At 34.9% G+C, this 18,050-nt stretch overlaps 1 protein-coding gene and 1 long non-coding RNA gene across 5 annotated transcripts; one reads left to right on the forward strand and one right to left on the reverse strand.

Annotated features, from left to right (window-relative positions):
* Positions 1-5,606: 5,606 nt before the first annotated feature.
* LOC120770073 (cytochrome P450 9b2-like) lies at positions 5,607-10,066 on the forward strand. The gene is made up of 4 exons (XM_040097202.1): positions 5,607-5,610; positions 8,839-8,966; positions 9,058-9,694; positions 9,752-10,066. Exons 1-4 carry the CDS (start codon positions 5,607-5,609, stop codon positions 9,919-9,921), a joined length of 939 nt encoding a protein of 312 aa, XP_039953136.1. The 3' UTR covers positions 9,922-10,066.
* Positions 10,067-14,933: 4,867 nt separating this feature from the next.
* LOC120772972 lies at positions 14,934-17,874 on the reverse strand. 4 transcript variants are annotated; one of them, XR_005705112.1, is made up of 4 exons: positions 15,936-17,874; positions 15,773-15,872; positions 15,542-15,703; positions 14,934-15,479 (listed from the first exon to the last, which is right to left on the reverse strand). It is a non-coding gene; the product is annotated as an uncharacterized LOC120772972 (long non-coding RNA). The 4 variants fall into 4 exon arrangements; XR_005705113.1 differs by having other exon boundaries at positions 15,773-15,877; XR_005705114.1 differs by having other exon boundaries at positions 15,930-17,874.
* Positions 17,875-18,050: the final 176 nt, after the last annotated feature.

The following is an 18,050-nucleotide window of genomic DNA, read 5'->3' on the forward strand; positions in this document are numbered from 1 at the left end:
GGAATATAAGCAATCAACAATCTGTAAAGTGATTACATTTAGGTGCTTAAAAGTAAAAGGAAGTATAATTATTATTATAAATATCTTTGTGATATTTCACTACACAAAATGAATACTACAAAAAAACAAGTTATGACTTTTTGGATTCTATCACGTGAAAAAGCATCTCATCTTCCATCCGAACCAACTAAAAAGTGACAAGTAAGGAATTGCTAAGTTCGGGTGTCACCGAACATTTTATACTCTCGCATGGTAAAGTGATAATCGAGATTTCATTATTCGTCATTTAAATATTTTTCAAATACCGTATTTTTGTAAAGTTTTATTCCGCTATCATCATTGGTTCCTAATGTTTATACTCGTATTATACAGAGAAGGCATCAGATGGAATTCAAAATAGCTTTATATTAGAAGAAGGCGTGGTTGTGAACCGATTTCGCCCATATTTCGTACATGTCATCAGGGTGTTAAGAAAACATTATATACCGAATTTTATTGAAATCGGTCTAGTAGTTCCTGAGATATGGTTCTTGGTCCATAAGTGGGCGGCGCCACGCCCATTTTCAATTTTTAAAAGAAGCCTGGATGCAACTTCCTTCTGCCACTTCTTCGGTAAAATTTAGTGTTTCTGACGTTTTTTATGAGTCGGTTAACGCACTTTGAGTGATTTTCAACATAACCTTTGTATGGGAGGTGGGCGTGGTTATTATCCGATTTCTTCCATTTTTGAACTGTATATGGAAATGCCTTAAAAAAACGGCTCTGTAAAGTTTGGTTGACATAGCTATAGTAGTTTCCGAGATATGTACAAAAAACTTAGTAGGGGGCGGGGCCACGCCCACTTTTCCAAAACAATTGGGTCCAAATATGCCCCTCCCTAATGCGATCCTTTGTGCCAAATTTCACTTTAATATCTTTATTTATGGCTTAGTTATGACACTTTATAGGTTTTCGGTTTCCGCCATTTTGTGGGCGTGGCAGTGGGTCGATTTGGCTACTAAGTTTCATCATGATATCTCAATTTTTACTCAAGTTACAGCTTGCACGGACGGACAGACGGACGGACGGACGGACAGACATCCGGATTTCGACTCTACTCGTCGCCCTGATCACTTTGGTATATATAACCCTATATCTGACTCTTTTAGTTTTAGGACTTACAAGCAACCGTTATGTGAACAAAACTATAATACTCTCGTTAGCAACATTGTTGCGAGAGTATAAAAATAAAGAGTGAAGTGAGGCACAGAATGTGTTGTTCTAGAAAGAAATAAAAACCTGGCGTTCCCGGTTGTAGATGCGACTATGTTGGAAACTGCTTCTACTTCAAATAGGACGGAATATAAGTTGAGTGTTATAAACGTACTTTATATTGCTAACATACATCAATAATAATGTTTCTATATATTTTTATAGGTGGCTGAATTGCAAATCATAATAGCGTCCAATTCGAACAAATTTGTTAAAATGGCTTGGCGAAAAATATTTACTGACGATGTTGCCCTATTATATTTCTGGAAAGGAACAAATACCAAAAAAAGCTATAGAGGCCTACAAGAAAAAATTTCCGACCGCCGGCACAGATATGGCATTCAAACGCACAACAATGAACTTCTTTCACCACGCGAGCAATAGAATCAAGAAAATATTTGATTACGAAAAAAGTGCATATGCATATGTTATAGAATAACTATTTTCTATTGTTATAAATATATTGCGAGGGAATTTTAAAGGAAATCGTGTCAAAAGTGTACCAGATATAGGGCGAAAATGGGTTTTTTCGATGGCTTTTAATAAGATGTCTTGTAAATTTACTATCAATTTCCTCAAAAACCGTATTGTGAGAATTTTGGAACTTCAGAATTTGCGTGGCCTTCCTAAATTTTATATACTTAATATCGAAGATATTTAGGTAGGTAGATAAAGGGTGGCGGCAGAATATCCTTGGCCCCGGGAGCCCCAAGTTGTAGCTACGCCACTGACATGCTCAAATTGAGAACAAGGGAAAATTTCATATCAAAAATGTACCGTTTTATTTGAGAATGCCTTCGTTTTCAAATTAAAATTCATTTGAGAGCAAACGAATGAATAATTATCCATTCGATTTTTTTATTTCAGACAACATTATCAGCCGCTATCACCATGACCAGTGAACTACTTTTTTTGTTGGGGACTACTTTGATTAAAAAAAAAAAATATTAAAAATGTAAAAAGTGAAAAAAAAATTTTTTGTACATTTCAAAATACAAATAAAAATATATTAAAAAACTAAATTGATTGAATTTTGTTGTCGCATAAAAAAAAATTTCCAAAAAAGTGGGTTCACATGAGAGTTCCTCCTTAAATAAAATTAAGCCCTGACAATGGCTTTGCAGTGTCCTTTAGAGGAGAGATTCATTTTACCCCAAATCTCAAGGAGTGCGATTTGGGTAAAATGACAATAAAGTTCGATAAGTAAACACATATGTACATATGTATATATACATACTTAAGAAAACTAGTATAAATTTGCATATACTTATGTACACATATTATAAAATTAATGTAATACATATGTAATAAATAGCGAAGACTAATTGAATGGGTTTATTACGCTAATCAAGAGAGTTTAATTTGAATAAATACCAAACTTCCTTGGAGTAAAGCCGAGAAATTTGAAAAGTTAAGCACAATAAGTTTATAGGTTATTATTAAGGTTAAATAATGACTTTATATCAGTAAAGATGGTATAAGAATCCATAGCAAGTCTGGACAAGTGTGGAACGGGTCTCCCATTCAAGCTGCGAAAGCTTTTCTAATCTTTTCTAACCTCTTCTTCTCAGTTTGTCCATCTGATCGAAATACACTTCAGAATTAATAGTAGTGCTGTCAGGTTTCCTGAACGAAATTTTGCAAAACATTTTTGGCATTGGCGTTCGGTCAAGCCTTGCTTCAATTGCATTTTTGCCCTTCCGACAGTAGAATACACCGAAAATGATGTTAGGGTACCAAGAAACTATATTTCAAAAAATTTAAAAACATTTTTTTAGAAACAAGCCTTACTGCGAAAAAATTCAGTCAGAGGTGCCATACCATAACGCCAGACTCACAATTGGTTATGATTATGGCCATGGCGTTATGGTAGCGCACAACTAATTGGAAACAATGTTGCCTGTAAAGCTGGTTTGATCAGTTGTTCCATATGGTTTGAACCTTAAGATCAGCTGTTGTCCTCCAGCCAAATTACTCAGTGAACAACCCAATAATAAGAAATTAGTAATTCATTCACAACTTGCAGGAAAGTTAACGAAGTTAACGAAGCTGCGTCTATATTTACACATACTTCCGGTGTATTGGGCAATAAAGTTAACATATTGTCATGTTCGTATAATATTATTTATAAATATACATACATACATATAAAATGTGTAATTTTTTTCAAATTGAGTGCTGTATACATATACATACATATGTATATGTACATTTGGATATAGCTAACAAAATTTATTGAAAGTTAAAAAAGAAAGAAAACACATGACTGAAACAACATTGAATGGGTCAATAAAAATAATCGTCCGGAATGTGCGTGAATTTTTTAATAGTGACATACAGCACATACTTAAAAGTAGATATACTTATGTATGCTTGCATTGAGACTTATGCCAGGTCATACATACATACAATTTAGTTGTGCATATGTGTGTTTTGTTTTTGTGTGTGCTAATTTTGTGCACAGGAGAACAAACAAAACGTCACATTTGCACACGCATACGTTCGTACATATGTTCGTGCACTGATAGTATATATGTATGGCATGTACACATCAGTATGTAAACTGGATATCCGTGAGTTGTTATTGACCTTTCAAGTTTTGAGTTAAAATTCTGTCATCGCTTATTATGAGGCGAATTTCGTTTCATAAATCAAGAATTTTAACAAATTCACATTACTTTACCCTAAATTGCGAACTCGGAAGGTGTTTTGTTCAAATTTTGCAACAACAACAATTACAAAATGTTTGCAAAATTTTCCTTGAATTTCGAATGTGGGCTTAACTTTTTTCATGATCAATTTATTTACTTAAGTTTTATTTACTACGTACATCATATGCTAAAATCGGTTATGTACTCGAACATTTTTATATTTAACACTAAACACACAGTTGACAGCATAAAAAGTTAAAAAAACAAGAAAAAACGTTAACTTCGGTTGCACCGAAGCTAAATACCCTTCACAGGTGCATTTCTGTAAGTAACTATGTGTTCAGTTTGTATGGCAGCTATATGCTATAGTTAACTGATCTGAACAATTTCTTCAGAGATTACATTGTTGCTTTAGAAAATAATATATACCAAATTTCGTGAATATATCTCGTCAAATGTGAAAGTTTTCCATACAAGCATTTGATTCCGATCGTTCAGTTTGTATGGCAGCTATATGTTATAGTGGTCCGATATCGGCCGTTCCGACAAATGAGCAGCTTCTTGAAGAGAAAATGCCGTTTCCAAAATTTCAAAACGATATCTTAAAAACTGAGGGACTAGTTCGTATATATACAGACAGACAGACGGACAGACAGACAGACGGACATGGCTAAATCGACTCAGCTCGACATACTGATCATTTATATATATGTATGTATACTTTATAGGGTATCCGACGATTCCTTCTGGGTGTTACAAACTTCGTGACAAACTTAATATACCCTGTTCAGGGTATAACAAGGTACAAGAGCTAACTTCGGTTGTAAGCCATCATTTCATACTCTCGCAATTTTCAGGGGTCAAAGCTGGTGAAATAATATTTCAGTCATATTTGATATATTTAGTTTCTTATCTGAAATATTTTTATTAAATTTCAATCAATTTTGGGCTCGCAAATCTCTACATACTATATATATTATATTAATGCCGGGAGAAGGTATGTATGTACTATATACATATACCATGACTTGGCATAATACTAAATGCAATATTCTTGCTTAATTTAATGTACTTATGTATATATGCGAGATATACTCAATTAAAAGGGCTAAAATTAAAACATTGCGAAGATCAAGAAAAGGTCAAACAGAGATTCGGCTGGACCAAGATCTAGATCGAATTTATTAATTCGTAATGCTAAACTACATTATGTTTAAGAACCTATATTGAAATTATTTAAATAACACCCAAATTGACCTAAATAAACAGTTTAAAGTCTGACTGTGCCAGGTATGTGGGGCAAAGTATTGACCCGATTTCATTCTTTTTTGGCATCAGAACACACAGTAACCTTTCTGAATTTCATTAATATCATCTTACAAAGTAACCGATATTTCCCGGAAAAACTCAGTATACGCACCGAAGTCCACGTGTTCGATAACATGGGGCTTAAAAATTTATGGAACGATTTTGATTATTTTAGGATGAGCTATGCCATCTAGCTTGAAGTAAGTATTTTTGCAAAGATTTGTTTCAATATTTTGGTTCGTTTTTAATGTACATATATACTGTGTAAATACATGTTATATGGACAGTAGGCGTAGTTGTAATTTGATTTCGTAATTTTCACATTCAGCCATATCACGCAATCCATCGTATGCTATTTTTTCGAGAAAGTTACGAAATTGCTAACATCTCTACAAGATGGGTAATAGTTAAGTAACTGGTCATCGATAGGTTATCAATAATTAATGCCTGCGTTATTCGTTATATTATTTTTGCTCTAGCCTCGGGAAAAAATAACCATTTGTTTCTCTTTCACTACACGTCGGTGGGATTAGCTTACTCGATCTCTCTCATTGATTTTGCGTATCTGTTTGGTTAGCCATCTTGAGGGTGACGAGAGGAGTTGAAGTCCGGTTGACTGTCTGTCTGTCCGTCCGAGCAAGCTGTAACTTGAGTTAAAATTGATGAAACTTGGTATGCAGGTTCCTTAGTACAAAAAAATATTCGAGTTTATAGATGGGCGTAATCGGACCACTGCCACGCCCACAAACCGCCATTAACCGAAAACCTCTAAAGTATCATAACTAAGCACTAAATGAAGATATAAAACTGTAATTTGGCACAGGGGATCGCAGTAGCAAGGAGCATCAGATGTTGTCATCGCCCATGTCTCTGCACCATATAGCAGGACGGGAATAATGATTGACTTATAGAGTTTGGTTTTTATTCGTCTAGAGAGGACTTTATTTCTCACTTGCCTACTCAGTTCAGAATAGTATCTTTTGGCAAGAGTTATTCGGCGTTGGATTACTAGGCTGACATTGTTGTTGCTGTTAATGTTGGTTCCAAAATAGACAAAATTATCTACAACTTCGAAGTTATGACTGTCAATAGTGACGTGGTATGGGGATTAGCTGGACTGATGGACGATTAGATGTTAGTGGTGTGATCTCCACTAGTCGGAATACCGAACAGTTAGGGTCGTTTGCGCGTGAATTATTTAAGCGGCGAAGGCGGTTAGCTGGAAGTTAGGGTTAGTTTCTGTATGATTGGGGTGTGTAAGTGATGTGTGTATGGGGTCCAACCCCTGGCCACCAGTCCAGAGCCGTATGGAAGCTCAACTGGTAGTAGTTTCGGCTACGAGGTCTGACCGGAGACTTGCCATTTGACCTGGTACCACGGGGAGCAGAGCCCTTGGAGTTCGCTCCAACCTGCTCGTGCGGACCGTCATTCTCGGGGAGTATCGTGGGTGAGTTGTGGTTGAAACCCAAATCGCGGGAAGAACTGACTTTGTCAGTTGAATGTGGAGTTGCATTGCAACCGGGTGCTGGACCCAAAGCACGGCAGAGGTTTTAGATGGGCCTCGAACCCTACCAAGGTGGTTAGGCGTGTCCATTCCACACTGCCAATTGGTACTGAAAATGCTTTGCATTCTCAGGGCGCTGATCAACGCATTGATTTGATCCGCTGTGCTTTTGAGCGCCGTGGAGTAAGGCTGTCGTCAGCAGGTGCACACGTAAAACACACCGGACGTTGTCAATAGTGACGTGGGTGCCTAGTCGCGAGTACGACGACTGTTTGTTTGATGACAGGAGATATTTTTATCTTGCCTTCGTTCAATACCAGACCCGTTTGCATTTTTCCTTTTTTCCTTATCTAGACTTGAGAAAGCAAAACTAACGGCGCGGCGGTTGAGGCCAATGATATCAATATCATCGGCAAACGCCGGCAGCTGTACACTCTTATAGAAGATTGTACCTGCTCGATTAAATTCTGCAGCACCTTTCCGATCCTGACGGAGCTTTTGGTATTGCATAACGTCAGTTTATACAACCGTATTAGCTTTGCCAATTTAACAAATTCAGACATCGCGGCATAAATCGACGAAGAGGTGGTGTATGTCGATTCGCTTCTCACGGGTCTTTTCAAGATTTGGCGCATGGTGAATATCTGGTCGGTTGTTGATGTTCCAAGCCACACTGATAAGATCCAATTAGTTTGTTGACGATGGACACAAAATACGCTCAATGAGGATATAAGGACATGTGATGTTTAGGAGACTTATCCCACGGTAGTTGGCGCAGATTGTGGGGTCTCCCTGTTTGTGGATTGGGGAGAGCACACTTAAATATGCGAAATAGATTGCATTAAAATAAATAAATATTGATGTGTTTTCTTGCAAAATTACAGTGCTTTCATATGTATGTATGTAGACCTTTCACTGCATCGTAACCAGTGAATAAAATTATTACAATGTATTTGTCACTAGAACTTTGTGATTAGTTTTGTTTATGTAGGTGTACCAATGAGGATACAATATAACAATTTTGTTTCAATCACTTCCTGATATTTTGTAAGATTCATTGTGTCCTCATATACGCGTCTTATTTAAATAACTTCATTTATCCGACCAGAGAACGTATATTTATAAATTTTTATAAATAAAATTTTATAATATAAATTTTTATAAATACATATACGTTCTCTGTATCCGACTGCATAAACAGAGAACGTATGTCATAATATACGTTCTCTGTAAATATTACCAGAGAACATAAAAGAATATACGTTCTCTGTTCAGAGGATTATCTTAAGGGGTGGTATCTTTGCTCAGCGGCAATGGCACCATCTACCGGACACGAGCTCAATTAGTTAATGGTAATGAAAAATGTTAACAGCGGAGAGGTTAACGAATGGACAGAGAATGTTAATGCAAAAACTTTTAAAACAAATGTTAAATCACAGAGAACTTTATAGAGTGGAGTGTCATAGAGAATGCTTTTGGCTATTAGTATCGTAGGCTTAAAAGTCGTCAGACAGAGAATGTAAAGTATATACTTTTATATATACATATATATACTTATATATATCGGGTGATTTTTTAAGAGCTTGATAACTTTTTTTAAAAAAAAACGCATAAAATTTGCAAAATCTCATCGGTTCTTTATTTGAAACGTTAGATTGGTTCATGACATTTACTTTTTGAAGATAATTTCATTTAAATGTTGACCGCGGCTGCGTCTTAGGTGGTCCATTCGGAAAGTCCAATTTTGGGCAACTTTTTCGAGCATTTCGGCCGGAATAGCCCGAATTTCTTCGGAAATGTTGTCTTCCAAAGCTGGAATAGTTGCTGGCTTATTTCTGTAGACTTAAGACTTGACGTAGCCCCACAAAAAATAGTCTAAAGGCGTTAAATCGCATGATCTTGGTGGCCAACTGCCCATGCATCCCGAAAAATGCACTGTTTGGTGTGGTTTGTACGCTGGTGGAATCATTGGACCGTATTTTTTCAAAGATGCTGTTGGACGCAACGTTACGGTGAATGGCGATCGCTATCGTTCGATGCTAACAAACTTTTTGTCGCCAAAAATGGAAGAACTGAACTTGGTTGACATGTGGTTTCAACAAGATGGCGCTACATGCCACACAGCTCGCGAAGTCAATTCGTACGAAGATCAGAATAATCGATTCTACTCAATCGGCCAAGGCATCGTCAATTTTCGCGGCAAACAAATGCTAAAGTTCTTTATCGCAAACACAATGCCATTATTACAAAAAGTACGTTTTAGAAACATAATTTCGAATGAAAATGATATATATTTCTGTATGCTTTACTAATAAATATAAAAACCTTAAATATTGATTACAGATCCTGGGTTTTAAAGTATTCGACGCCGAAAAAACAGATTATTTTAAACGTTTAGTTATAGACACAATGAAATATCGACAAGAGAATAAAATCCACAGACCGGATATGATTCAGTTATTGATCGAAGCCAAACAGGAGTCGGATCAAAATTGGTCCGATGATGATTTAGTGGCACAGTGCTTTATTTTCTTTTTCGCCGCGTTTGAAAATAATGCCAATTTTACTGCGGCAATCTGTCATGAGCTAATGGAAAATCCTGAAGTACAAGAACGATTATACGAAGAGGCACTAGAGGTGCGTGAGGAACTTAACGGAAAACCTTTAACTTACGAGGCAGTGATGAAAATGAAGTACATGGACATGGTCACTTCGGAAACATTACGCAAATGGTCCTTTGCAGGCATGATTGATCGCTTATGCTCCAAAGATTACGATCTTACCGACGACGATGGGAATGTTGTCTTTAAATTTAAAGCTGGCGACTATGTGGGGTTTCCGGTGGTGGGATTGCATAACGACGAAAGATACTTTGAAGATCCCAGCTCATTTAATCCCGAACGTTTCAACGATGGAAATAAACAAAATATTAAGACTTACACTTATTTGCCTTTTGGTGTAGGGCCGCGAATGTGCATTGGTAAGTAACACTGAAGTAGGTAACTATTGGTGTGTGGTCTAATAATATACGTAACAGGTAATCGATACGCATTGATGCAAGCCAAGGCAATGATGTACTATCTGATATTGGATTTTAAACTCGAACGATCTCCGAAAACGGTGAAGAATATTATGGAAGATGTTCGTGGGTTCCAAATCAATCCTATTGGTGGATTTTGGGTTCGTATAGTACCTCGGGATCCATGAAGGCGCTATCCTGCTAATGCTCAACATTTATTGTATATAACTATATATTTTAATACTATGTATAATCCTATACATACATATGTTATCATATTATTATCATAAATAATATAGACAGTGGTGGCATATATAAATAAATTGGTTATTACACTTTTGTACTAATTATTCAACACTCAATTTCAACAACACTCGTGAAGCAATAGGGAAACAAAGCGTTTGCAAACAATTCGAAAACCAATTATTCCATCAAAAAAATTAGTTCTCCAATCGAAATGCTCCAGTTAAAATTAATAAGTAGTTTTTTCGGCTTCGGTTTATCTTTGTCACGATATTCGGTCGCAAGCATAGATCCAACTCCCATCGCCAGTAATACGTTTTATGACATCCTGGTAGTCGGAAAGCATTGTTTCACAGTCATTAACGCGACACGTTTTTCGAAAAAATTGAGTGATTTTGGAACCAATCGTGCTTTCACTTTTTGTAGGCCCAAGTGATCTTTCAAAATAGTTTTTACTGATCCTTCTGGTATCCCAACGATGCCAGTAAAATCTGTGAAAAACACTTATTCACAACAAGCAATTATCACCGAACGCCTATTCCATCTTTCTGAACGCTTTGGTACCAGAAATTTGATTCCGCGCACAAAATTTTATGGCATTTCTTTGTTGAATAATTTCCGAATTTCCACCGAATGGACTTTATGTACTGCAGAAAGACAAGTATACTTGTATACTAAAAACTAATGATTACCAACCTAGAAAAAAATATTTCGTCAAATGGGTATTCGCGCGAAATCTTGATTACAAAGTCTTATTATTTTTTGCTCACAGTATACTTCGTTTCAGTTTTTAAATGTTCTTAATATGCGATTTTTTCGACAGGGCAAGTCTTTAAGACATGAAATAATTGATTAAATTAACCCTCTAACCGGCCAATTTTTTTTTTATTAAAAAAAAAATATTTTTTTATAGTTTTTGGCTAAATGAAACGTACGTTAATGTTAAAAAGTAAAAAAAATCTAAACTTACCTTTCAGGTGAGTAAATATGATGACCACCAAAAGGCGGACCTGCCTGGTAACGTAATAAAAAACTTTTATTAGAGGATGATTTTACTTAAAATTTTATTCAGTTCTTTTTATTGTTTTTATGATAAACTCGAAAACATTTGTTATTGTTTGAGAGGCACAGATTTAATTTACACTTAGTACAATACGTTTGTGTTTCGGAATTACATCCCGGAAGTTTGCATACTTTTTTGCCACTGCGGCTCAAAACGTCAGGCATATGTCCAACTCCATCAAAACGAATGTCATCGGGTGGATCATACGATTTCTTCAATTTTTGTATTTGTGGACTTTGGCTCTGAGGTCTACCAACAGCTCTTTTGGCGTTAGTCTCCTCATAACGACAAAGTACATCAGCCACTTCAATACGAAAATTTGGTAATTTTTTATGATAAATATCTTTACAGTTAATTCCATGAATACGCTAAAAAAGGAGGTATGAATTTAATATCGACATATCAATTAAGTGATAAAATAAACGCAAAGTCCATTTTTTGGTCTTAACTCTGATGTGATAGCGACCAAGTAAACTGTCCATCAAATCAACACCACCCATGTGGCGGTTATATTCTTTAATTATATTAGGACAGTCTACATCGACGTATGACTTATTTTTCCGATCATAACGGCATATTTTTAAGGGTTGTGAATTGCTGTTTAGTGTTTTAAATGGCTTAACTCCAGCATACGTGGATACCAGTCGTACATATTTTGTATCTTTCCATTGAACACAAGATATGTCTACTCCAAAGGCATGGCCAACAAACTCCTCTGAGTAAATAAAAATTATTAAAGTACAATATGTGGTTTTTGAAATCTGGAATTGTACTTGACAAACTTATGACTTGGCTGTTGATCCTAAATCAGGAGTATTGGGTATTACTTTATTATCGCCAGCTCCTTTGTATACTTCAAATCTGTACGAAAAGCCATTCGAGTCACAAAGAACAAAAAGGTTCATGCCATATTTTTGGGGGCTTTGCGGGCATATATTGTCGAAATTTTGTCAACATTTTTGGTTGAACACATTTCTTCATCAATGCACAACCGAGCTGTTTTTGGCACAGAATCAAATTGCATATTGAGTCTATCAATAAGTGGACGAATTTTATACAGTTCATCAAATCCTGCTTCCTGTGGCTTTTTCATTTTTTTGGTATCATTGAAGTGAAGATATTTTCTGATTGAAAAGTACTGTTTGGAAGTCATTGCGTTTCTAACTGGCTCGAAAGAAGTAACTCTCGACACTGGATATCGGTGCACAGACATATAAATCAAAATTCCGATATATTTTTTTAAATCACACGATGTCAAAGTAAAGTTTGTAGAAACATCTTGCTGTTTTGCATACAAATTGCTCTGATACACAATTTCATTTTGCAAGTCATCGTTGAAAAAATAATTAAAGCAACGGAATGGTGTGGTTAATTCTTTGAATTGTTGCGGCAATTCCTTGTCTCCTTGAAAAACTACATCACTTTTTTCAAGTTCAAGAAATTTTTTTTCCCATAAAATTTTTCTGAACTCTGGATTTTGAAGGGAAATATCTTTTATATTTCCGCTAAACCCCCCCGCATTGGATACTACTGGACTTTCACCAGCTTCAGTTGCTGGTAGAGAGGATCGTGCCCTTTTTGTTTTTGTTTTCCCAAGTTTCGATAGTAAAGTCTCGTCAGACTGCTCCACATAGTTATGCACTTCTGCCAGATGTTCTTCTGAGTTTCTAAAGATATTTTCAAAATCGTTGTTTTCTGCATTATCCCACTCTTCTTCAAATGTTGCAATGTCTACGTTTGGTAATTGAAAGTCTGGGTCTTCCAAATCATCATTATCGTCGTCGAAATCGTCTTCTGAATCTGCGCCATCCACCGATTCAGCCATGAGTTCTTCAATTTCCTTATCCATTAATTTTGAGAAATTAAAATTTTTTCTTTGTGAAAACATTTTCAAACTGCTAATTGTTTCCCAGAATGTTTCAAACCCAAAAATGTTTAACGAAAAATGAAATGATAAAGAAAATGGACTAGAGCCACGTGTATGCAAAATTTGCTTTTAACCGGCAGATCCGCCTTTAGACCGTGTTCAATTTTCACCGGCTACAAACAAAGTTTTGCTAAAAACTTAACAACAAAGCACAAAACATAAAAGAATATATATTTACCTATATGAGAGAATTTTTGTTCACGCAAATCATGAATTTTAACGATTTTATACTATTTTAAAAACTCCACTTGATGCACAAATAATTATTTTACACACTTTGTCAAAAAATTTACTTTAGCACTCAACGATTTGCAATCAAATGACGAATGCTTACTATAATTTGTTTCAATAAAAGAATTGTGTTGTGGTCAGCTGATATTTACCGTTAGAACAGAGATTTGAAATAAGAGCTGCATAGCAACATATTAATTATACACCGTCAAAAGTCAGGCTCGCCGGTTACAGGGTTAAATTATGAAACCCAGTGGAGCTTTCGAAGTCTAGCTTCCATATTCTCGCTCACAATTCCACGCATCAAAGACTAACATACTTATGTATATGTACTATATGTATGTATGTATGTATATAACAAACCTTGCGCTTATGTTTGTAAACAATTAAGAACAAGTAAGGAAGGGCTAAGTTCGGGTGCATCCGAACATTTTATGCTCTTGCAACTTACAAAGACCAAAAACTGGGAAATGTTGCGAAAGAATTAAACATCTACTTATTATTCGATGAAATCGTGAATAAATTATAATCAAATTTTGTAATTTCCGGACTTATTTTGGAGGTATTAATATGCCTTAAACTAATAAAAATGCTCCCAGGGTTTCATCAAGGCACCTCACACGCCAATACCATGGAGTAAAGACAACTGTGGATGTTCGAAAATACTAATATTAGTCATATCGCCTGATTTTATCCATTTTAGGCACAAACATACACTGTTAGGGTTAAAACACGCTATAGGAGGACTAAGAAAGTATTGGCCCGATTCAACCATTCCATTTTTGATACACAGACACAATATTATCAGGAAAGTATAGTTTTTAAAAAAACTGTTGTAGGTTATCATCTGATTTCATCCAATTTTGCAGTGTCGGCAAGGATACTATAGGGATTTATCCTGAGCGAATGTGGTAATTGTAGCTTGAGCGGTTTTAGAGATAAGTATGTATGTACATTGAATCCAAAATGATCATTTATACATATATATCTAACTCAATTATTTTTAGGTGATACAAACAACCATTAGGTGAACAAAACTATTATACTCTGCAGCAACATCTGGCAAGTGTATTCCGATTAATTTTAATTAAGATATTTTACATATTGAGCCATTTGAGCCATATGAGAGATAGGCGTAGTATTGAACTGCTTTTAACTATTTTTGCTATCACCAGTTATTATTAACAGAAAAAGATCATCTCTGAGATTCATTAAGGTACCGCACATTCCATCAATATAAGAAATAAAGTCAACCTGATGTTTGAAAATCGTGATATTAGTCATACAGGGGCTAAGGCAAGTTTTCAACTGATTTTTTCCATTTCAAGCACATATGTACATATATGTATCTCTAATAAAAAACAAGCTCTCTCAAATTCAGTCTTTAATGGAACTTTTACCAACAGTGTTTATACAAATTTCTTTAGAACGAACACATCTATGATGAAATTACAGGGAGCATGTTGGACATCCTATTATTCATGATTTTTTGAGTAACCGAAAGCTCTGCACGAACGACCAGAAACAATATTATTTAATTATTCTGTGCAGTGTTTGGAGTTATTCGATAGCAATGTTCCTAGACTTCAAGAAAATGGATACTGAAACAAAGCGAGATTGAGAGTTGTTTCAAAGCAAAAGATGAGTTATACTATGAAACATTTCACGTATGTGGACGATCCAACCATTAACTACGATTTATATATGTATTATGATTTCAAATACAGGGGCCGGGTAGAATTATTCTCGAATACTCGTAAATTATATAGTTTCACCTCTGTAAAACGTAAGTTCAGATTTGATTCGAACCAGTGATTTTCGCCTTCAATACAAATAAGGAAATCCTCGTACAAGGAGAAGAAAAATACAAAAAATGAGAAATGGGTGGAAAAGGAAGGAACCAGACAAATTTGTTTCTTTTTTCAAATCATGTAAAGATATGAATAGTTGCTGGACTGCAATGGAAAGAAGAAACAAGTTCAAATTTTCACAAAATATTTAATTTAACCATATATAATTAATATATACCAAAATACTGAAATGTTTACGTCTCAGAATGTTAACTTATTTCCCTCCAATATTTCATTTTAACGAAATTTTTGATAAAAAATGTAATCGCTTGTACAAATTTGTTGGCAGACTTATACTTTGTATTCATAAGAATATTTTGAAGCTGTATATTATTATACATATATTTTTTTGCTTAAATCTATGGTGGCTAATTTCGATGGACTTCCGCATTTGTTGCTCGAAATGTGCAAGTCCATAAGTGATGAAAGAATCTATAAAAAATGTAATGAAAAATCAGTTTAAAATACATCTTTTTAGGTAAATATGTACTTACTTATGTATAAAATTTACCATATAATATGTTGGACAACAACAACTTTGATAGCGGTTGCTTGCCTCCCCTACCGTCTCAGTTACACAAAGTCAGGAATTCGTCAGTGTACAGATGACAACTTTTGTAGTTGGGTGGAAATAGTTTTTAACATGTTAAAAACATCTGAAAAAGGTGTAAACATAATAAAGTAAAAAATTTTAAGAAATGCATTTTAACAATATATTGGATTACCATTTCCATCCACAGGCAAATTTTTTCCTTGTTGTTTTGAAAAGCTTGCCTCTGAGTTGTAGCAACCAGAAATGTTGAATTTCTTCCATTTAAATGTCAACTGTTCTACAATAACAAATGCGTAAAAATAAATTGAAAACTAAAATGACAATTTTACATGCACCTTTTACGGGAGTCGAAGAAGTTGTTGGGCATTCCTCCAAATAGGTGTCATCAAAAAGCGCTGGTGAATCCATCTGATTAAGAAATAAAAACTGGGCAGCATCAAAATTCATTTTAAATAACTTAACATAATATAATAAAATACCACCGGGATACAATAATTACAGTGGTACTAAATTGAAAATTCATGAAATAGATGATGTGAAATCGGAATTAGAAAAAACTTGCCCTCATGTGGAATAGAAAAATCTAGCACAATATTATTTTCATTTTCAAGTTGAGGAAATGAATTTCCCTCAAAATGATTTTGAATTCCTCTATATAAAAAAGTTCCACTTGGAATCGTTTGAATATTAAATTTTTTTCGGCTGGTACCTAGGAGATTTTTAGCCGTTAGAGGTAAATCTGTGCAACCTATTTTTCGCAACGTTTGCAGAAGATCGGTTACTGTATTATGGGATACCCTATTTCTTAAAGCCCAAGCTTTTAATTCTAAACTAAATGAGTTATTTTCTATCACTTTTAAAATTTCGCTATCGCTATTATTCCTATCACTAACATAGCTATCGCTGCGATTTGAAGAAAAATCAAGGGAGCTTAGTGAACGGCATTTCTCCACATCAGGAGCACAATCAAAATTTACATCTTTTTCACAAATTTTCACAAATTTAGAAGCACTAATATTAAAAACCTTTTCTTCCCGGCTCATATATGCACTAAATGTATTTTTCTTCGTATTGAATTAGTATTTTTTTTACTCACCCTTTTTCCAAATATTATTGCACTTGAAGACACAAAATATTCACAAATATTAAAGAAACACAATTATTTGCATAAATATGCACAAGCACAAATCTGCACAATTCTCAATTATCGACGCGTTTGTAACCGAATTCTTTTTTTCTTCGAATTCAATTTCTCACAACGAACAAGCAAACATCAAATTCACGGTATCATGCTGTACGCTTTCACACCCATGGTTTTCAATAAGCGGTGACTGCTAAAAAATTTTTTTGTCTTCTTTTGTTTTATTTTTGCTTAACATCTGTTGAGTGAAGAGCTTATAATATAAAACAAACAAAAGACACAATAGATCATGCATGGGCGTTTTGACTCACATGAGCAGTTACTCTCAGCACACGTATTCTTACGCTCTTATTTCAGTCGCTATTGAGAGCGAAAAAACCAGTTTTGCACTGTGGGATAATGAATTGATTTTCCTGCCAGTTGCGCTGCAGACAGTAACGAGGTAGCATAGGTAGTCGGTATGTTGATGTTTTTTATGCCCTAGTATATTTTTGCCACATTTGAAATGTATAACATAAATAAAATGTTATAATTTCAGATACCTTGGGGGGGGTAAATAGGGAGTTGACTACTTTTACTAGCAAACTAGTTAGCGGAAATTTTAAGATAAAGTTAAAATTGTGAAGCTCTCGAGAAATCATGCTTAAAAATAAGGCTTGCCTCGGCATCGGAAATCATAAAGCAATATTTGTCAATAATTTTGAACAAACAAATATAGATACGCGCATAAATAGTATCATAAAACAATCAAGCGGCGCACGATGTTGCTTCGCTGTTGTGTGTTAATCAACTGACTGCAAATGTTCTTTGGCCCATGGTAGCCACTTTACGCTCGCGGTTACCAATACATCCATACATTTCATTTGCCCATCTCTGCAATAGTAAGAATTCTTACTCATTTCAAAGATTTGTGAGGGGGTGTTAGTGACAAGTAAAAATTGTGTAAATGTATTGGAGTTTCGGTGACGCAAGTTTTGCTGGGTATTTACCATCGCATACAATCACACATTTGATATCTGCTAGCGTATGATTGTGTGCGTGCGCTTGCTTAGTACACTGAGTGAAATCGTGCTATTTGTTTATTTTGTTATTAAAAATTTAGAAAAAAATTAAAAATTATGGTTTTTGATTAAAAAAGCAATTAAGAACAACAATAATAACAACAAAAACAGCAATTACGTTTGTTAATTTTTTTTTTTAGCTTTCCATGATTTTTTCCATATCGACCTCAAGATCGTAAGTTTTGATTCTCATTAAGTCCTCTATATGCTTATTCAAAACTGAATTCCGGTATTTCGAGTGTATTTTT

The sequence above is a fragment of the Bactrocera tryoni genome, chromosome 3 (genome assembly GCF_016617805.1).
Source record: "Bactrocera tryoni isolate S06 chromosome 3, CSIRO_BtryS06_freeze2, whole genome shotgun sequence".
Classification (NCBI taxonomy): domain Eukaryota; kingdom Metazoa; phylum Arthropoda; class Insecta; order Diptera; family Tephritidae; genus Bactrocera; species Bactrocera tryoni.

Excerpts from the sequence above, each read along its gene's own strand:
- LOC120770073 (XM_040097202.1), top strand. Across the intron at positions 8,967-9,057 it reads CAATGCCATTATTACAAAAA|ATCCTGGGTTTTAAAGTATT; the intron begins GTACGTTTTAGA and ends TATTGATTACAG. Across the intron at positions 9,695-9,751 it reads AGGGCCGCGAATGTGCATTG|GTAATCGATACGCATTGATG; the intron begins GTAAGTAACACT and ends TATACGTAACAG.